Source organism: Chelonia mydas, chromosome 4 (genome assembly GCF_015237465.2).
Source record: "Chelonia mydas isolate rCheMyd1 chromosome 4, rCheMyd1.pri.v2, whole genome shotgun sequence".
NCBI classification, from domain to species: domain Eukaryota; kingdom Metazoa; phylum Chordata; order Testudines; family Cheloniidae; genus Chelonia; species Chelonia mydas.
In genome coordinates, this window is record NC_057852.1 from 64,243,343 (window position 1) to 64,265,566 (window position 22,224).

The window sequence follows — 22,224 nt, forward strand, 5'->3', positions numbered from 1 at the left end:
GTAGTTTTGTACTATCAACTGTTTAGGCTGTTGACAAAAGAAAAATTGTTCCCAGTGGGGGAGAGTACTATTAACCTTATGTTAGCTGAAGAAAGTAATAGAAGCAATAAGAATGCAGTTCTTCGAATTTGGGTTACTGTATTACTGTTGTCTGTTCTCAGGGGTTTGTATTTCATGTGCAGAAAATCCAGCTGGGGGAAATTTGATATAAAATTCCTCAGATTAAGGTATTTTAATTTTAAAAAAATCCCTACAGTAATCTAATTTTAAATTACAGAATGTAAAAGTAGAAAATGTCTAGTACCTGTATTAAAGACATACTTAAACACTCTTGCACCCTTCAGAATACTTCAGGTTGCAGAAATAAATATATATAACACCACAGTAATAGAAATGTAAATATCACAGGCTACAAAAAAGGCCATTGGCATACATTGTTATCACCCTTTCATGCAAAAGTCTGTTAAAAAGAAAAAATCAGCTCTGCCACTTGTCTTGAAGTTCAGTGGATTTGAACCCCATCAGACCAGAAGGAGAAGAAAATTCTCCAAAATCAGAGACCCCCAGAGGCTAGGAATCTGTTAGCTCCAATGAGGCATTTAAATCTAGGAACTTAGTTCAGCCACTTCATCTCAGCTTAAGTCCTGCTTCAGAGTATGGGGTGAGAGGCAGCCTGTCAGTTAGCTAGAATTTGAACAAAAACTGACATTATCAATTAATATCAATACCTCCTTTACAGCCAGAAGTGAATAGTTAGTCAGTACCACTGGTGTAAAGTACTCCCTTTACCAACAGCTGTAAGGGAGTGGACCACAGGTTTTTTCAGCCAGCTGCAGCTTCTGTATATCCTTAAGTATAGAGCAGGGATCGGCAACCTTTGGCACACGGCCCATCAGGGAAATCCGCTGGCGGGTTGGCACTGTTGTTTACCTGCAGGTTCGGCTGATCGCAGCTCCCACTGGCTGCGGTTTGCCGTTTCTGGCCAATGGGGGCTGCGGGAAGCGGCAGCCAGCACATCCCTCAGCCCGTGCTGCTTTCCGCAGCCCCCATTGGCCAGTGGGAGCTGCAATCAGCTGAACCTGCGGACGTTGCAGGTAAACAAACCGTCCCGGCCTGCCAGCGGATTTCCCTGATGGGCGACGTGCCAAAGGTTGCCGATCCCTGGTATAGAGTCTATTTCAGCAAATCCATCTGGAGGTGTCATGGCACATGGATTGTGGCAAAGGAAATGGTCTTAGTACTATCACCAGGTATAGGTTTGGAGAAAAGCATCCCTGGTCACTGACACAGTCTGGGAATCCAGGAGAGACCGTGAGTCCAGATATACCTATAGATTGTAAACTTCCATGGTAAAGGGCAGACAACTCCTCAATAGTGGAGGCAGATACCAATTCAGTCATAGTCCCTAATTGCTTCCCTCAATTCACAGGCATTACCTGTTTTATCTGGGTATACTGCATTGTATAGATTCCATCAGTCATTATAGTTAATATAAAATTCATAGCTTTGAGATATACATTTTCATAACATGTATTGTATAGATTTTATAATGCACATTTTCAAAATGCAATTTTTACTTATCAATATTTGCACTTGATTGGTATATTGCTGTATGATAACACTTGCCTGATATGGGAGATGATATTTCTGCTACACAAAATTGTATAGTGTTTTATATTTGGGTGTTGCAGTTTTCTTTCTATTAAATTTGCATAGTCTGTATTTAATTGAACAAACAAAACAAAACCCTAATGAACTGTTTTCAGTGGCCTGAATTTGGCACCGGTTGCAAGGCTTCGCACTACTTGGGAAAAACTTCCAAGCAAATATGAGAAGCTGTTTCAAGATCTTCAAGACCTGTTTGATCCATCTAGGAACATGGCAAAATATCGTAATGTCCTGAACAGCCAAAACCTACAGCCTCCCATTATTCCTCTCTTCCCGGTTATCAAAAAGGACCTTACTTTCCTTCATGAAGGTAAATGCAAAATAGCATGGTTCTTTATCTCCACAGAAAATAGATTTTGCAGCCTAGTAGATGATACTATTACTATTTACTTGTCTTCTTTTTACTAAATATAGGAAATGACTCAAAAGTGGAGGGCTTGGTCAATTTTGAGAAACTGAGAATGATTGCAAAAGAAATTCGTCATGTTGGTCGAATGGCTTCTGTTAACATGGATCCTGCTGTAATGTTCAGGACTAGGTAGGTTTGTCTTCAACAGAGCTTCAATTGATTGAGACAAAAAATTGAGTATCAATAATAAAATAAGTAATTCTCTAGTGCCCCTCCACAGTCCTTAACAAAAGAAACACTGCAAATTAAATAATGAAAGATGAGACTTTATCTTCCCACCTGTGGGGCCTCTTGTTCTTTCCATGCCTGGAACACTCATAGAAGTCAATGGGAGGTTTCAGTTGCAAGATTGGACTGTATAACTTCTGTATCACTGGTTGTATTGCAGCATTTTAGATGCACGATGTCTCATTCACTACCTTGTACCACTTTTGGGTAATCACAGTTATGTACTGTATCCACATTTTAAAAACAGCTTTAAAAAGGAAAGTAATTCTAGATCTTACCATGGAGGGAACAGTGTTTTATGTTCTCCCACGGATAGCCAATTTGCCTGATTCCGTGATGAGATCCCACCAATTCATAGTCTGAATGAAGATATTCGATTTCACTATATACTGTAGTAGAGGAAAGTTTATCGTATGAAATGTTGATGCACAGGACAATCTAAATTGCTCACAGTTTACTACAAATAGGAATATTTGAACTTCAGCATAAATCAATGGTGCAGGAGAATGTGGAGTGATTGCTGTTTGGTTTTGTGTAGAGACAGCATAATGCACTCTCGCTTAATCTGAACTAGAAGAGTTTTTAATATCCAACTGTGCGCCTGAGAAAAGTCTGTTTTAATATTTGTGGGCTTCTAGTACTGCTTGTCCTGAGGTCTGGTCTTTTCTTTCTGAGCTTGTGATCTTTCTCTATCTCTTCCTAAACCCATGCTTCACTCTTCATGGCTCTCACTTGCAGGAAGAAGAAATGGAGGAGTTTGGGGTAAGTGGTTGGAGACAACGCACACAGACAAACATTCTTTTCTGACCATTTGCATTGTTTTTCTACTTGCTATCTTTAATTTTCTGATGCTTTGACATTTTTCTTTTAACCCTTTTGTACTTACAATAAGTTTAATCCAATGGTGCTTTTGCTTTTGAGGTCAAAAACACAAGAGCTGTGAAACTATTTACAGATATTTTTGAGTGTGATTTGGGGAAGGGTTGTTTATTTAACACACCAATAAAATTGACTTTAATATAACCAGTCTGGCTTGTAATAGAAAGGAAATTCCAAAATAGTATGGGGATAGCTGTACAACTAAAATTTACATATGCCTGATAAATGAGTGAAGATGAAATCCACTGATATTAAAAATTGAAGTACCATGATTTTTACAGCTCAACTAACTATATTTTCACTCTAAATCCAGCCTCCATTTTTTACTCTTAACAAATCAGAAGCCACAAATAGCTTCCATACATACATACACAAATTGAAATGCATGACGTTTATTTCCTCATTAACTAATTGATCATTCGTTTAACAAAAAGCTCATCATACTCAAGTTAGGGAATAGAAAAAAGATTTTTTTTCTTCATTACTATTGAAATTGAGGTTTTTATAAACCCAGATTAACACTGTGTTGAAAACACTTTCTAGATAATTTGTATTTAAATTGGAGGCTCAGCTACAGTTGTCTGTCAGCGTTGCCTTGCTGCATGAGCTTTTCTTAATGCTCCAACCTTCTCAGTAGCTGACTTATGTGAGGGAGCTATCTTGAATGCTTTTCTAGATATGAAAAGAGAGATTGCCTAGTTGGAGTAGAATAGGTTCCAGGAACTTATTTTATTTTAATTATACATAAATTATTATTTTTAACCAAGTGAAGAGATTTCTTGATCCTCATCTTCTGTCTATTATAGCTGTTTGTTTGACTTACTGGAATGAGGCATGTAAGCTTTGACCGTAGACTGACATTCATGCAACCTTTTGCATGTTTCCAGTTCATGAAGTGATACTTTGCTGGACTAAGTCTGTCTTTCCTCCTCTTTCCCACTTCACTCCAGGTCTCTCAGCCAGGGCAGTACAAATGCAGCAGTACTAGATGTTGCACAAACAGGGGGACACAAAAAGCGGGTACGTCGCAGCTCCTTTCTCAATGCCAAAAAACTGTATGAAGATGCTCAGATGGCACGAAAAGTGAAGCAGTACCTCTCTAACTTGGACCTGGAAATGGATGAAGAGAGCCTCCAGACACTGTCTCTGCAGTGTGAGCCAGCCACCAACACATGTGAGCTTTTTCATTAAATAAGCATTATAAATAGCTGCTTATATCTGCATGTAACTTAACTTCTGGGCTATATCTTCCTGTCACTTATATGTCTGTTTTCTGAGCTCTGTTATGCGTAAAGGTCAGCAAAGATTTTATAATTAAAAACAATATGTGTTTTAAAGGAATTAAAGCTCTCTCCCTTCCTTTGCCTCTCTAAATAAATACACACTCCTAATTGTTGTATCTAAGCTCCTTTTAATTAAAATCAGAAGTTTTGAACCTTCCACTTAGACTGCTGAAATAGTTAATTCCTTGTTTCTTCCATTTATTGCAAAGTACCGAAGAATCCAGGGGACAAACGGTCTGGGAAACAGGAAACGTCACCAGTGGCACCTAGGGCAGGAATTCAGCAGAAGGTGCAGCAGCAGCATAAAATAAACCAAGCATTGCAGGTCCCTGCTGTGTCCCTCTATCCCTCTCGCAAGAAAGTACCAGTCAAAGACCTCCCACCATTTGGTAAGTGAAATGAGAGGGCGGGTGGGTTTCGTTAAAAATGTTTAGATGTTTCTTTGTATAGTTCAAGCAGGAGTATTTTTGAACTGGTGAAATATTGTAACATTTAGTTCAAGTTAGTGCTCTCAGTTATCCCTCTGTCAGTTTAGACAGCATATATAAATCCTCCTAATAGCAGATAAACAGGAGAAAACTTCTCCTAGTAAAGGGTCTGGTTGGTTTATCCTTTTCAGTTGTAGATTTGTTTCCATCTGGTGATAATTGCTCTTCTGGCTGGTGCACTAGAGCCTTGGGCTTAAGTTTTCAAAAGTCACTAATGATTTTGCTTGCCTCCATTTCTGAGTGATCAATCTGAGATACCATAAAGGGGCCTGATTTTCAAAAGTGTTTGAGCATCTGCCCTCCAAAAAATCAGGCCTGTCCAAGGTATGTCAAGTTGAGTACCCCCAGTCACTAATCATTTTGAAAATGTGGGCTGTAGTTTTTAACTTTTTCATTTGACAATTGCCCTTCACCACCACGTCCCCCAAATCTTTTTCTGTTGCAGTGCTAAAGTTCCACTGTTTGGGATGCTACAGATTGAAACAGGAGAATGGTAGTTTCTTATAAGTAATTTGATTTCTCCAAATCTCTCTCTGGCAGCTAAAGTAGGGCATCCTGTTGCAGTGTTATGAAGTCGTCTGAAATTTTCCATATTTAATTTGAATTAAAAACATATTCTCAGGTTTGTTTCTAAGCAGGATACGCTAGCTATCCTCTTTATACAAGGAGTGATTTTCCACAAACGTTGCTCTATTCTGTCTCCACCTGCTGTTAGGGTCTCTCACACCTATTGTTTAAGCTACAAAAGAGGGATTTAGAAAAACCAAATAAACAAGAAATAATGTAGTATTAGGCTAGTTCTGTAGATTCTGCTGTCTAGAGGACCAAATAAACTATGTTAATCAAATAATTCTGGATTATTGATTGCAACACTGCAGTCCTCTAGATCAAATGCAAATTCTATAGAATGCTTGAAAAAATAACTCCACCCCTGAAATTTGCAAAGCTGTCACATGTAGATCAATCTGCACTTTTAATCAGCAAACTTGATGTTTGTTTCAAGAGAGCAATTTTTCAGCCTGTGCCCTCTAGGTCTTTCCTAGGAGCTGTTACTGCTACTGCTAGTCTCCCAAAGTCTAGAGTTTGTGCAGAGACAGTTCTCAAAGGAGAAAGGAAGAAAGCCTACTTTAGGAATATATTGCCCCAGCAGGTGTTCACTTGCCCAACCTCCCGCATCACTTTCTTTGGTGATACTCTAAGCTATTTTGAATAGCCGAAGCAACTGAAGAGCAGCTGAGGTCCTGTTATGTAACCTTTCAATAAACATTGGAGTCTCTGAGGGATTTTGTACAGCTCCACCATTTGCTAGTTTTGATCTCCCAGTACTCATCATCCTCTCCCAGGTGGTAGATCTGCACAGAAGATATTCTGGAACATGAGTTACAGGAATCTTTTCAGTGAACAGGTAGAAACCCAGACACAGCAATATTTTGCTAGTAGATGTGAATTGGAATCTGAAACAGAGTGGTCCAATTTCATTGTCCAAGCTGAGTAAAATACAGAAATAAACAACATAGTGTAAATAGAGAGGAGTAAGTTAATTTTTTGATTTTAGGTTATTAAAAGTGGTATTAGAGAGATGAGGTGGGAGAGGTAATTTTTTTTTTATTGAACCAACTTCTGTTGGTGAGAGAGACAAGCTTTTGATTTACACAGAGCTCTTCTTCAGGTCTGGAAAACTTAGGCTATATCTACACTAGAGACCTTACAGCGGCGCAGTTGTACTGCTGTGTGGTCTCCTATGTATCCACTCTATGCCGATGGGAGAGAGCTCTCCCGTCAGCATAATAAAGCCACTCCCAACGAGCGGCGGTAGCTATGTCAGCAGGAGAGTGTCTCCCACCAACAAAGCGCTGTCCACACTGGTGCTTCTGTCATTGTAACTTACGTTGGTCAAGGGTTTGTTTTTGCACAACCCTGAGTGATGTAAGTTTTACCAATAAAAGTGCTAGAGTAGACATAGCCATAATCAGTGTGTCACAGCTGAATACAAGATGAAACAGATCATTTAGCATAAGTAGTTAACACATGTTTCAAGGGAACATTCAAGGTGAAGTGGCCTGTTAACTCCCTTCAAGTGACAGGGAGGAAAGGAAAGTGGGGAGGGGCTAAAGGGGAGCAGCTGGAAGGGTTGTTAGTGAGTTGTAGATAGTTGTAATAAGCCATAAATCCAGTGTCTCTGTTCAGTCCATGATTTTTAGAGTCTAGTGAAGTTATGAATTTAAGCTCCCAGGCTCATCTTTTGAAAGTATTGTGCAGGTTTCCTGTGAGGATCAGAACTGATAGGTCAGATATAGAGTGATTGCTTTGGTAAAAGTGATATTAGTAACTCAAGGAAGATAAATATTTTATCTTTACAGTGTCCCTATAACGCACTGTAAAATTAACAGGTGTATATATTTACGGCTTAATAAATACATAAATTCATTCATTCTTCCTTAAAGGCATTAATTCCCCACAAGCTTTAAAGAAAATTCTTTCATTGTCTGAAGAAGGAAGTTTGGACCGTCACAAGAAACAAGCTGAAGACACAATATCAAATGCATCTTCACAGTTGTCTTCTCCTCCCACATCACCACAGACCTCTCCAAGGAAAGGTATAAGATGTGCAACACTATCCATTCCTTTTCCTGAAACCTGCAGGCTTAAAAATAACTGAGGGGATCTTGGAGACAAATTGCTTGTCTAGATGAACAATTAGTGCACAGCAAGCTGGGGTGTAAATCTACAGCACACTGACTGTTCATGTGGACTCTGCTACCAAACTAAAAGTTCACTAGTGCACACTGATCTACTTGCATCTCAAAGCAGAGTAAGTCAAAATGCCCTTTCAGTGTGTGGTAGCATGGTCCACACGGACATTTAGCGTGCAGCAGACTAGTGCACTGTAGATTTACACCACAGTTTGCCACATGCTACCTGTGTGTCGAGATAAGCCCTAAGGGTGAAATCTTTTCCTACTTATGCTGCCACATGAGGATTGGCAGGGGAGTGGAGTAGTAGTGCCCAAGTGGATGCTCAGGAGCCATCCTATTAGCAAAGCGCAGGAGGATGGGTTTAGAGTATCCTGGAGCCATCGCACTAAGCAACTCTCCTTACTGCTACTTCAGACAAACATGTCTCCTTCAGTTGCCTTCTACCAAAGGCAGTATACATGGCCAGTAGTTCAGAGCTCATAGTGGCACCTTGGAGCATCATTGGGTATAATAACCAAGCCCTCTGCTGATTTCTAAAGGAATTACTAGGTTAAAATCATTCCTGCCTGCTGTGCAATTGTGCTGGATGGAGAGGGATCCATGCAAGACGGCAAGATTTTCCCTAGAGTGTTCAAGGCTCAGATCACTAAAGCATTACATTTCCTTTATGCGAACACCTTAGTCATCCCAAGAATCAAGGTGGAAGTTTGACACATGGCTTTGCACGACGAAGCTTTCTTTGCTGAGTTAATTTTAAATAATTTCATAGAAACTGTCTTAAAATATACTGGTAGAGATTACTGTCCAGTGTGACTGGCCAAAACTGCAAATGAGTTTAAACAAGATGATCTAAGACTCCTGAATTTCTGTCCTGTTTCCTTTTTCATTGTACTGGCTCTGGTTATTAATTAAGAGAAAAAAGATCAAGTGCAGGCACTTGCCTTTCTTGTATTTTTAAAAAAAAAATAAAATTGTCACTATACAGCATATTCCTATCGCAGGTAACCTCGAGGTCATTTTCTCCTGCTATCCTTTTCAGAATAACATAGAAATCAATTTTAATGGCTGCATGAGAGAAAGTTGTATTAAAAAATCTGTGTCAGAGTTGAGCCCCACACAGTAAGAGCTCAGTCTTGTGATAGAGCTTGGACAGTTCTAGATTTCACTGTAGTAATAACTCCCACCAAATTGCACTGTGATGCTGAGAAATTGAAACTTTTGTGCATTTCATCTGGGTATCTCTCCTGTCTCTGTCAAATGGATATCTAAACTCTTTTCTCATCCTGTTGTTAGGTGGCAGTGGCAATCAACTGAGATATTATGGCTCCAGACAGTCGGATCTAACCAGTTCCTCCTCTTCTCTTGGAAGTGAGAACAGTAACAAGAATAACAATGCACCACGGACCTATAGGATAGGTGGGGTTTACAAAATCAAAAGGAAAAAGATCACAAGTACAATTGGCTAATGAGTGTTTTTAAAAGGGATGAGGGGTCTGTCCTTCAAAAGTACAAATACATATCCAAAAGCACTGCTGAAGTGAGCTTTTCTAAGGGTGAGATAGAGGAGGTTCTTATGCAGAAAATCCTTTGATGATCAGCTCGAGTCTTTGTAAGATCTCAGCATAATTTATCTCATAGACTTTAGCAAGGTGTGAATTTATATGAATTTGATCACATTCTATCAAGGCCAGTGCATTTATTGAAAAAGGAATCAGGATCAGATAAATGGAGGGGAAGTGTAGTACTGTATATTTGGTAAAGCAATCCATGAAAATGGTTCTAACCTCAAAGCATTTCCAAGATTTAGTGGCACCATGAACTAATGTGTTTTCTTTCTTAACTTTAATCAGATTTGACGGTGTTAGGGACAGATCCTCAGCTAGTATGAACTGTGTAGCTCCACTCAAATCTCTTTGAAGCTTAATGGTGATTTTCAAACTAAAAATAAAAATTGCATGCTTACATACAAAAGTATGTTGTTGAATGGCCTGTAACCTATCTTTTAAATTCTTTTTGTACAGCACCTTGCACAATGACTAGGGTTCCTGGTCACTACAATAATACAAATATTTTATAATAAAAATAATAGCTGATAATGCATTCATCACAAAATTACATTTTAATAATTTACCTTCCTAAAGAACTGCTTTTAGGATAAGCTTTCTAAGGCTATGTGTACACTACCACTTATGTTGGCATAACTTAAGTCCCTCCGGGATGTGAGTAAGCCACCCTTTTGAGCAACATAAGTTACATTGACCTAAGCACTGGTGTGGACAGCACTATGTCAGTGGGAGAGCTTCTCCCGCCAACATAACTACAGCCTCTTGTTGGGGGTGGATTAATTAAGTCAGTGGAAGAGCTCTTTCCCATCAGAGCATCTGCGCTAGAGAGCTTGCATTGGTGCAGCTGCACCGCTGTAAGTTGTCTAGTGTAGCCATAGCCTAGAAAATGTTAACTGCCTGAAAACAAAGGATTAGATGGCCAGCTCAGGTTTAGCTGACAAATCTCTCATGCAGTGCTATAATCAAAGCCCATAATTGCGAGGTGATCAATCATCTACATTCAAAGTATTCTTGACTCTGTTGCTCAAAATGTGGATACAAAATGAGGGAGCATGCTAAAGTAAATGACTTTGTCTTGGAGAGAATGACTCTTGTAGCACCTCACATAAGTGGAGCATACATTGGAAACTTGTTTGGATAAGACAGATAGTGAAGGTCAGATGAATGGTACATAGGAATGTAGGAATTGCCATACTATCAGACCTAAGGTCCATGTGATCCAGTATTCTGTCTCTGTCAGTGGCCATTACCAGAAGCATCAGAGGAACCTTTAAGAAACCAGCAGTACGTACATATGGAATAATCTGCTTCCCCACATAGATCTCATCCTGATCTCTGTTAGAGATTGGTTTAAACCCTGAAGTATGAGACTTCAATATCCCATCCAAAATTTCTGTTATCATTAATTATTGTAACTCTGTTACACTGTTGGATATTCGATTATACAAGAAATGTCAAATCCGTTTTTAATTCTTGCTACTTTCTTGCTACTTTCTCAGTTACTTCCTGTGGCAATGAGTTCCACACGTGAGTTCCACACTGTGTGAAAAAGTATTTCCGATTATCAGTTTTGAATTTGCCACTCTTGAATTTTTCCAAATGTTGTCAAATGCTTAATTTCATTGTGATATGAGACAGAGAGCAGAACTTGTTAGTTTGTCTTATCTATACTGTACACATATACATTGGAATTAATTTCAAACAGCAGAATTAGGTGCTCAAAAATTGTTTACCTTCTGTCATCAAACAGAAATCCCCAATAACATTTTTAAATGGTGGTGTTTCCAAAACACTTGCTTTGTTTTGACTTCTTTTGTCCAAAAGAAATACAGGCAGTGGTGAAGAAAGTAAACCAAATGTTAGAATGGGACCAAGAGATGGGATGGAGAATAAGGAAAATACTTTAATGACATTATCTAATTCAGTGGAAAATCCTCATCTAAAATAGTGTGTTTAGTTCTGGTCACCCCACCTCCGAAAGGGTTATGAAAAAATTATGGAAGGGGGTTTAGCCGAGGGTGAGGGGAATGATTAAGAGAATGCAAAAACTCTCCTATGAAGAGAGATTGAAAAGATTAGGATTGGTTACCTGACAAAGGAGATGAATAAAAAGGGATAGGATAAAAAATAACTTTTATAAGAGAGGGTAGATTAGGATCTTCTGTTCACCTTGTTTCATAATATGAACTTGAAAGCTGGTAAATTCAAAACTAGTAAAAGGAAATCATTTTTCACAACTAGCTTGTGGAATGTGTTACAGGTAGAACTGAGGCCAAAAGCATAGCAGAATTCAAAAAAGGTAAGATATTTATACAGATAACATGTATTTCCAGCGTTGTTATAGCAAATACTTAAAGGTTTGGAAGGAATATAATTCCTCATACTTCAGGACTGAAGGCAAACTTTAACTATTGGCAGTTAGAAGGAAACTTTCTCTAGGGACAGAGGGTAACACTGTAAGGTATTTTGCACCTTTCCCTGAGTGGCCCACTGTTGAAAACAGGATTCTGGACTACATGGGCCACTGGCCTCATCCAGCATGGCAGTTCCTATGTTCCAAGCCCCCCATAGTCTGTGTTAACATACATAGACATAAACAATACTGCAAGACTGGGTATTAAGTCCTACAAAGGGAAATATTTTAATATAATTTTAGAGATCCAAAAATGACAGGAAGTGATAAATTTGGCAGTAGTTTTGTAAAGACTTCTAAATACAAATATTTCATGTAGCCACTGATCTTTAAACCTACATTCAGAAATAAAACAGCCGCATTTGAATGATGGTCTTGTTGCATATTTTTGTTGCATACAGTACTGCTCTTCTTGATGAAGTGTGTCCATAATTGTTTGCTCCAATAGCACTGATATTGAATATCTATGCTAATGCTTGAACTTATGTTTAAGTCTTCTGGTTGTAAATTTGGAATGTCTATTTAATGTTATTCTGGTCCTTATGCAGGTTATACTTTGGCTCCTAGTGGCACAGTGGATAACTTTTCAGATTCTGGTCACAGCGAAATTTCTTCCAGATCTAGTATTGTCAGCAATTCTTCATTTGACTCCATGCCAGTCTCACTGCATGATGAGAGGAGACAGAGGCATTCTGTCAGCATTGTGGAGACTAATCTTGGTGTGGGGAGAATTGATAGAAGAGCCATGATTGAACCAGATCAATACAGCTTAGGGTAGGAATTGTATATATTTATGTTTTTTAAAAAAACTCTCTTCTGCATCTGTTGTAGAAATTTCCTCCCTTCTGTGAAAGAAAAATTCCCCTCTCTCCTTCTAGGGCACCACTTCTATATTACCCCTGTTTTTATAATGCTTTACATTCAGATGAGAAAATATACCCAATCCCACATTGTTCTAATGTCTACAGCAGCGCCAGTAACTACATGCACCTGCTCTTCACCTTTAGAGCATTTATAAATGCTACAGCTGATCCTCACCCCTGTGGCAGGCTAGTGTTGTGACAAGAAGTGTCTTAAGTACAGTATTATCCTTATTTTACAGATGGAAACCTTTCAACTGAATCCCAAAGTATGCCACATTTTCATCAATACCTTTTTTAGTAACTGCTGATGTGCTTTGTTGTCAAGAATAGCCTTACGAAAAGAATGCCCTGTTCTCAGAATTGACCAAGTCATTAGTTAGTTCTGATTACATTAAACTTTGGATATAGGAAATCTATGCTGTAGATGATACTTGTATCGACTGTTTTTCATTAGCTATCAAATTCTCTTGGCTCGTAAAGCAATGAAAGTTTCACCGTTCTGATTTGCTGATTATCACTTATGATATCATTGTAAAATTTCTCTTCCTTTCTTTCTGTCTTTTACATCTAGTTCATACGCACCATTGTCAGAGAATAGAGGCCTGTATGCTGGAGCAACTGTGCTTTCTTCTCCCAGTACAGAAGAGCTATCACAGGATCAGGGGGATCGCGCTTCACTTGATGCTGCAGACAGTGGCCGCGGCAGCTGGACTTCTTGCTCAAGCGGTTCTCATGACAACATACAGACAATACAACACCAGAGAAGCTGGGAGACTCTTCCTTTTGGACATGTTCATTTCGATAGTTCAGGCGATGGGGCAGGATTATGGGCCTCAGGCAGTCATATGGACCAGATGATGTTCCCCGATCATGGCACAAAATATGGCAGGCAGAGTCAAGGTAGGGAGGGCCTTGATCAAGCACAGTCCAGAGCAAGCTGGGCATCCTCAACAGGCTACTGGGGAGAGGACTCAGAAGGTGATACAGGTACCATAAAGCGGCGGGGTGGGAAGGATGTTTCAATTGAAGCTGAAACAAGTAGCATAACATCTGTAACAGCAGAGGAGTCAAAGCCAGCTCCCATGTCCTCTCATATAACTGTATCATCAAGTAGTGCAAAGGGGCTTATTGGTAAGTTATATTTTGTTTACCGCGAAGTATCCTGTTCATTTACATATAGATGTGAATTTACTATATAAGTATTTTGCTTTAATCTGATTTGTTTTTAAAGCAAAAAGCACAGTCAATTTGTAGTTTCTCTCAAATTTTGCCCTTCAATTGTGTGTATGCTGCTGCGAAAAGCATCACTTTGCAATGTAGATACTCATTCCTGAGTTATGTGGCCTCTTGTATTCCTTCCCAAGTGCCATAAAATTAAGAATTCAACTAAACTGATGGTAGTTTTTTTAGATGCTAATGTATTTACCTCACCATTTTCAAGCTTGGGTGACTGGAGTAAGGTACCGAAGTCTGTAAGCAGGGATCTCATTAAATGTGACCTGACTTTCAGTGTTCTACTCTACAAGTCCCTGTGACTTCAGTGGTAGTTGTGGATGTTCATCACCTCTGAAAATTGGGTCACTCTTAGTGCCTAAATAAATGCGTTGTGCAGGAGGTCAGACTAGATGATCATAATGGTCCCTTCTGACCTTAGTATCTATGAAAAAAAAACTTCAGATACACTCGTTTGAAGATGTTTGCCTTGGTGCCTAGGAAATCAAGGACCTGGAACACTAGGACAGACCTTTTGCTAAAGGAAGTGAGGTTACTTTTTAAAATATTTTTTTGTTGTGTTGAATTTTTGTCCAGGTATCACCCTCTTTACCTATGCAAGATAGATTTGGCCAATCTGAGGCCGCTGGTTTCTGTAACCATTTTATTCCCTCAAATCTCTCCCCCATTTCAGTCTACCCTCATCCTGAAGGAACATATGGCACTGCGTAAGAACTATCTGGTCTGCCAGCTTGACAATGTAGTTAGGGCATAATGAAAAACATCTTTCCATTCAGAGACAAAATATATTACTTAGCAATGGGCCCAGCCCCCAAAGTTTGATCTGCAGATTTGAATTTCCTTGAAGGATGAAAGAGAACAGATGTTTTGGTTGAGGCCTATCTCTAATACTACTCACATCATGTAGTTTCCTTTAGCATGTGGAATGACAGGCTTGACAAATGTGCTTCCAGGCTCTGCTCTTGAGCAAGGCAGCAAACATCCCACCATGCCACTCAGAGGTCTGTTTCTAAAATAATCTAGTTTATAAAGATTTCAGAAATATAAGAGAAGCCTGAAAATTCCCGCCATTTCATTTCCATCCAATTCAGCATCAGTAGAAACTTGCTGCTTCATTATTATTATCCTTGCACAGCTCTTCCCCACAGAAGCAGCATAATTAATCTTCCCATGGTCATATCAATTTAACTCTATATTGGTCCTATGCAGCTGATGAAGTACTGTGATCAGGAACAGGAGCACTCATATAATTCTGGGGACAAGATGTGAGTGGGGTCAAAGTGAAAGAAAACAAGGAAACAAATGGGGGTAGGGTGAAGTGGGACCAACCTGCTAGTTTAGTTGCAGCACATCAGAGTTGATTTTGGGCACTAACAGGCAAGTGAGGAAAGAGGTTAAGAGAAAACAAGATGGCTTATGTTTTCAAGAGTGAGAAAAAAGAAGAGTAGGAGGGAAGGGAAGAGACAAACACATGAAATTGAAGGTAGGAGAAGGCACAGAAAATTTGTAACAGAAGCCAGAGGAAAAAATAGTGAATAGTTTAATGTTGGTGGAGAGAAAGTTATATTTGAGATTTTAAGATACCAATCTGTTTCAGAAACTCTTAAAACCTCTTTAAAATTTCTTCCACACTCCCTCCGCCTAAATTGCATTTGGAAAAGAGCCACTGTTCAAACAGTTATTCAATACCATTGGCCTTATGTTAGAGATTAGTGCCTATTATTTTAACATGGTGAATTTCACATTAAATAATTCTGAGGGAGCTTTTTCCATGAGATTCACCATGCTCTGAACTACAAGAAAGAAAGAAACAGCCTTTATGCATCATCCTTTCAAATACTGTAAATAGAAAGGTTTAACAGATCTGTTCTGTCACACTAGATGAATGCATTGGCTACATGTTTATTAATATTTCTATGTTTAGTGTCAACACTGTAATTTAAAAGCTCATAATTAAGAGTCAAAGTGACCACCTTGGTGCCCTTGTGAAGTTTTTCCAAATATAGACTCAAAAACACCATACTGTAGTAGTTCATACTCTACCATTGGTCTTCTCTACCAGAGGTCTAAAAGTTCTTTTTCAGTATATGTGCATTTTGTTTATCCTCTGTGTTGACAGTTTAACCACTCCTGTACAAACATATGCTGTCCTTTCCCTAAGGAGTTAAACTATCTACAAACATTAGGAAATTGACCAATGCTATCCTGGGACCAACACTGAAACAACAACACTGCAAACAATAATTAGTCATCATTTTTTAAAAGTTTAATGGTACAGTAGAAGTGTGTTTTAGGGAGGAATTTGAAGGACAGAATTAATTCCGTAGATGACACAAAACCAATGGAAGACCCTAAATGGGGAAATGCAGATTTTTCCCATTGTTGATTTGTCTTGTCCCACGTCATGACTGATTTTAGAAAGGATTTTCTTGAGATCTTAATGAATATGCACCTAACGAAAACAGTTACTCTAAAGAGATTTAGACTCCCTGACTAAAGTTTTCATGTCTATGGGTTTTTTAACCTCTGAAAATTTTTTCAATTGCTTAATTTCACAGTTTTTAAACTACTTGTCTCATTATCTGATTTGTGTTTCTAACACCTGTGGGGCAGGTATAGCAACTTCTGCAGCCTGAAAGACATCTTAATAAGAAGCTAGCATAAAACTGAATAAGCAGAGGGAATTTTTCCAGATTCAAGGACTTTTGTTCACAACTGAATGTGTGCCATTGCTCCTTTATCTGGGCAGTCTACATATTTTTTTAAATGAGATGATGGGACTTGAGTTGTTTGAATTTGTGAGTGCTCCCTTTTTTTCTTGATTGATAGTATTTAAAAGCTCAGAGTATAGTATATCAGGTATGGACCCGTGGAGACCTATGTGCTTTATTTCATGTGCTGTGAGCAGTCCCATTGACTTCAATGGGTAATTGTATTGACTTATATAAGTTCTTGCATATTCAGGGTTTTAGTGGAGACGACACTTAATTTGCGTAATTCTATTGCATGTACAGTTTAATGGACAGTAAGATATTTTTGTCCTGTACTGAAAGTTAGAGGCTTAGCCAAGCATAACCATTGCCTGCATGATGGAAGCACAGTCATGCTGTATATACTGTGTTTTACCAAAAGTATTTCTTACATGATTTCTGTTTTAAGGTGATATAATGTTGATATGTGTATAATATTTAAATCTTTTCCTGTTTGTCTCGATTTCGTTGATATATTTCTTTTTCTCATTGCTCAAATTCGGTTTTGAACATATTTTCCCTAGTTACTGTCTCTTATAGTAGTGTATTATTTTTCTGCAGCACGAAAAGAAGGTCGATATCGAGAACCACCTCCAACTCCCCCTGGTTATGTAGGAATACCTATTGCAGACTTTGCGGAAGGAGTTTCCCATCCAACTAGAAAACCTCCGGATTACAACGTAGCACTTCAGAGGTCTAGGATGTTAGCACGGACATGTGAGACCCAGGGGACTTCAACTTTGCAGCAGCAATCACACGGTCACTCAGCTAGCAGGCCTGTGAACAAACCTCAGTGGCACAAACCAAACGAGTCAGACCCACGTCTTGCTCACTATCAGTCTCAAGGGTTTTCCACAGAGGAGGATGGTAAATTTCTAATGTTTTCAAAACATTAATTAAGGGCTAGATTTAAACAGTCCATGAGCACTTTCACATGCATTGGAAATTCTGGCCCTAAATGTAATTGTTTTTCCACCTATGGATTTTTTAGGGTTTTTTTTTTTTTTTACCTTTTGTTTCTAACTTAACTGTCTTATGCCAGAGTCTAATTTATTTAAAAAATGTTGAGTTAGAAGTTTTGTGCAGTCTTTATTCAATTGACCTCTGCAGCTGAGCATACCAAGGAAATATTTCAAGCTTCATTAATTTTTTTCCCCCAAATTTTAATGTGACTGAGAGAATTTATGAATTTGCCCACAGATGTTCTGACATTTCCACGAGTGAACACTGTTATAAGCAACTTCGGCCTCAGAAGTTTTAATTTAAATAAAAGCATTTGAAAATGAAGTGGTTTGTGGACAACTACAACCAGGGCCAACCACAAGATACCTCACTAAGCTATTAGAGATTTAGTAGTCTCTGGCTAAATGTTGTGTTTTCCAGGAGGAGGGAAAGCCAAGCCCACCCAGATACGGTGCTTCTGTGTCTTATTTTCTTTGGAAATACATTCCAAAGAAATACACTCTTGATGATTCTATAGTTAAAGCTGGCTTGCTTCATTTAAAATAACAAAGCATGCTCTGAATTTATGATTTTGAGATTATTTTACCTTAAGGGAAAAGGGAGGGAAAAATAATTACCTGTAGCAAATAAATATATGCTTAATTTTTACAGAGGAATGGAATATGTGTGAACACAGCAAATTTATTTCATTCAATAGCAATCTAGTTTTAAACTGATTAAAATTTATTTTCCCCCCATCCTATTGTTTGCAGAAGATGAACAAGTCTCTGCCGTCTAAGAATTGGGGCTTTTCTGGATCCAGAGTGAGCCACCTTAAAGGAGAGCACAAGAAGACGTCCCTAGTATAGGAGCCTTGGAACTATAATTAAAGGATGGTAGACCTATTTGCCTCCTTCCCTGCCTTAAAGCAGCATGGGGCTTCTTCTCCCCCGTTCCTCCCCCCTTTCCCCTTGCATGTGAAATACTGTGAAGAAATCGCCCTGGCACTTTTCAAACTGTGTTGCTTGAAATGCACAGTGCAGCAATCTCCAAGCTACCGCTGTCGCTGTCTGCCACATCACACAGTATCATTCCAAATTCCAAGATCATCACATCAAGATGATTAACTCTGGCTGCATTTCCCAATGCCTGGAAGGGTTTTGAAATCTTCCTTTTAGATTTTAATCACAATCCTAGCACTTCATCTCATTGGGATAATGAGATACGCTAGTTGTCGAACGACATTGAGCCTTTAACGTACAAAGAGAAAAATGCATTGAAATCCTTCAAGTATACAATGCTTGTTTGCTTGTTTACAATGCCTTTGTTACAGTGCTGTATGTTGTTGTGTTCAGAGAGCAAATGTTACACCTGCATAATAATTACAGTATTATTTCATACTTTTTAGTAGGGTTGCCAGCCTGGGCTCCTAAAAACAAAACTGATATGGCTGAGCAGGGCAGAACGGGTTATAGGATACAGCCTTTCATTGACCACTTAGCTCCACTCTTAAAGTGCCCCACCCTGGAGTCTTAGGAAGTTTGTAAATCATAAGATAGTATTTTGAAATGGGTCTAGCATCAGTGCAGAAGTAAGTACTTGCAGCTATCTGATGGAGGAAAACAGGACAACTTGTATAGTTTGTACCATACAATTTGTATACCTGTGCCTTGTGGAATACAGGATGGCAGAGTTTAAAAAAAAAAAGAGACAGATGGTAAACCCCACCTTTAAATTATATTTTTGTCTTACTATGGTTAGAAGGTTAGTTACTTTAAGAGAAAAATTAACTGGATAACATTGCAGTGAAGGCAATTTGGGATGTCACAGCTAATGTCAGCTGTTATTACTGATCTAATAATCTCTCTCTATTGACTTGGCAGTAGGGAATAAACAAGCCTTTAAATTATGAAAAAAACACATTTAGACACGCCAGCCTTTGCAATGCAGAAATAGTCACAACTGTTAATGGCTTTATGGAACACTGCATGTGTAGAGAAGGCCAATGTGTAGCAACCACCTGCTCACAGCTGCTATTAACCCTATAATGACTGAAATGATCCTTCCCTTCTATTTTTGTGTTGTTTTTGCACAGACTCCGGAAAAGTGAAGGCTGCCAATCCGAGTAGTACTCAAATGTGAGGAACTGCTGGTCTTGGATTTTTTTTTTCCATTGAACTCAGCTGATCATATTGATCAGTAGATAAACGTAAATAGCTTCAACTTTAAAGATCAAATTGCAGTGTTTTTTCACTGTATCAAACAATGTCAGTGCTTTATTTAATTATTCTCTCTCCTGTAATCATGGCTTTTGTCTATTTGCTTATATATCACATTGTCAATTATGAATTTGTAATTTTACATGTAATATGCATTATTTGCCAGTTTTATTATATAGGCTATGGACCTCATGTGCATATAGAAAGACAGAAACCTAGCTCTATCACAAGTTGCACAAATATTATATAAGCATTAAGTAATTGTAGACCATAGGACTGCTAATCTCAGTTCACTCTGTGATGTCAAGTGCAGAATGTACAATTAACTGGTGATTTCCTCATACTTTTGATACTACTTGTACCTGTATGTCTTTTAGAAAGACATTGGTGGAGTCTGTATCCCTTTTGTATTTTTAATACAATAATTGTACATATTGGTTATATTTTTGTTGAAAATGGTAGAAATGTACTATGTTTATGCTTCTACATCCAATTTGTATGAAGCTGAAAAATAAATAAATATAACAGTCCATTAATGCAGTCCATATTGATTCTTACACATTTTACATGTTCATCATATTTGAGCAAATTCAATTTTGAAAATAATTCACTGTACATGAATATTAAAGGGATACTGTCAAGTAACAGGCACAAAATTGAAGTGGAGATTTTTTTAAACCCACTGTAGTGTTGCCAATAAATTAGTATGTCCATTACTAAACCAAAATGGCCAGCAGAGGCATTAGAGTGGCAAGGATTTTGCTGACATCATTGCTGTTGATACACAGACAAGCAAGGTAAATAAGGAGGGCCATGTTGGTTTGGGACTCCATGAGACTCATGGGGCAATGAATCCATATTTACAAAATTTGGGGTGGGGAGAAGATGGAAAGACATGTTACCTTCTTAGAAACTTGAAACTATTGCATGTAATGAAAAGTACCTGAGAGTGTCCCTTTTAACAAAAGCCAGATGCTGTAATCTATATAATGTCCCAAGTGTTTGTTCTTTTGTGGATGTTGTGAACTGTAAGCTACTTGTAATTGGGTACAAGAGACTGGTTTAAAACATTTTTTCTTAGCCTATCCATTGGTTATATTTGACTTGTATTTTTTAAAAAAAAAAAAGTCAAGTATTATTTCCAAATGAAAGTTACTGCTTTGGAGAGAAGAGCAAAAAATGGTTTGTTTGGATTTTCACTATAACCCTTCATAATGTGACCCTAAAAACACCCCACTCAGGCTCAAATAATGTGTATAGTACCAGTTTTCATAAAAGAACACTGGACATGTAAGAGTCAAGTGATCATTGCAGTTACTTTTCATCTCTGGAATATGTGCCCCTTAACGCCTGGTAAATTTTAAGTAGGATTGGATTTTTAGGGGGAGGTGGTGTGTTGTTTTTTCAGTAACTAATCCATCTTAATCTGTGGCTCATGCCGCTGGGTAAATTTCAATAAGCCAGATCAGGGCTATCACAGTAATAACTTTTCTTATGACATTAACATAAAGGGAATAAATATTTGTTTTACATTCAATACTTTATAAATATTTCTCCTGCAAACATTGGTTCTTAGGGAATACTCATCATGACAGATTTTTTTGATTGACAGTGATTTTCCCCCAGTCGGTGTGGTGGTGTGTGTGATTCACTTGCAAGTAAGTCATTTTGCTCCATGTTTGTCAGACTGCAGTATTACACGGATCCACTGCTCTCTAATTTATGCCTTCCCTTTCTTCTATTCGGTGGCTCTAGAACAACCGTTCGGAAGAAACCTTCACAAAAGAGTAATAGGTATGTAAATTTGACCCACAACTGTAGCTGAGTTCTTTACGGATGGCTTTTGGTTATAGCAATCAAGAAATCAATTAGCTCCAACAGAATCAGAAGCTCTGATGTACAGCGAGTTTTTATAAAGACAAGCTAATAATAAGCTGAATGTACTCTGTGGTATGTTTGTTTGCACAGAGCATGGATTGAAGTGGCAAGATAAATCATATTTCACTAGAGAGAAAAAATATTAGATTGTAAACTCTTTGAGGCAGGGAATATTTGTTATATGTTTGTACAGTGCCTAGCACAGTGGGGCCCCAATTTTGATTTGGGACCCCCAAGGGCTACTGCAATACAAATAATAAATATTCTTCTTCTTTGAGTGTTGGTCCCTGTGTGTATTCCACATGTGGATATGCAAGTTCCTGAGTCTGGAGATGCTCAGCAAGCAACGTCCACTGGCCTCTCCCATGTACAGTTGCCCCTCTCATGCCGTCCTCGTGCTCCAGATCAGGGTGACAGGCTGACACCTCGCCAGTTCCTTCTTGCCGCCACATGGTCTGAGTTAGAATCTTCTGGGTCCAGCTTCTTTCTTACCAGCCTGTAAATAGTTTTTAAAATTTAGCATAGTTAGTTTTATGTAGTATAGCTTAGTTTTTTCCCCAGCTGGGAGTCCCAGAGCCCTGGCATTCAAGAGTTGTCTTTCTTGCCCTTGCTCCTTCTCCGTGAGGGATGATCCCCGACTGTCTGGGTCTGCGTGGGACACATTGATCTGCAAAGTGCAGCATTTGCCACTCATTTCCCCTGCAAACATA

The 22,224-nt window shown here is 38.6% G+C and overlaps 1 protein-coding gene across 19 annotated transcripts in view; it reads left to right on the forward strand.

Moving 5' to 3' along the window:
* RAPGEF2 (Rap guanine nucleotide exchange factor 2) overlaps nt 1–20,166 on the forward strand; it is a 291,986-nt gene extending 271,820 nt beyond the window's left edge. For 5 of the 19 annotated variants that reach the window (XM_043545917.1, XM_037897464.2, XM_037897465.2 and 2 more), the window contains 11 exons: nt 1,767–1,978; nt 2,083–2,206; nt 3,044–3,067; nt 4,135–4,358; nt 4,677–4,856; nt 7,400–7,552; nt 8,945–9,067; nt 12,178–12,403; nt 13,064–13,623; nt 17,037–17,342; nt 18,191–20,166. In XM_043545917.1, the coding sequence (XP_043401852.1) occupies nt 1,767–1,978; nt 2,083–2,206; nt 3,044–3,067; nt 4,135–4,358; nt 4,677–4,856; nt 7,400–7,552; nt 8,945–9,067; nt 12,178–12,403; nt 13,064–13,623; nt 17,037–17,342; nt 18,191–18,216 (2,158 nt within the window). In that variant the 3' untranslated portion in view covers nt 18,217–20,166. The remainder of the gene's footprint in view (nt 1–1,766; nt 1,979–2,082; nt 2,207–3,043; nt 3,068–4,134; nt 4,359–4,676; nt 4,857–7,399; nt 7,553–8,944; nt 9,068–12,177; nt 12,404–13,063; nt 13,624–17,036; nt 17,343–18,190) is intronic. The other 14 variants (XM_037897469.2, XM_037897470.2, XM_037897475.2 and 11 more) reach the window with 8 other exon arrangements.
* The last annotated feature ends 2,058 nt before the right edge of the window (nt 20,167–22,224 follow it).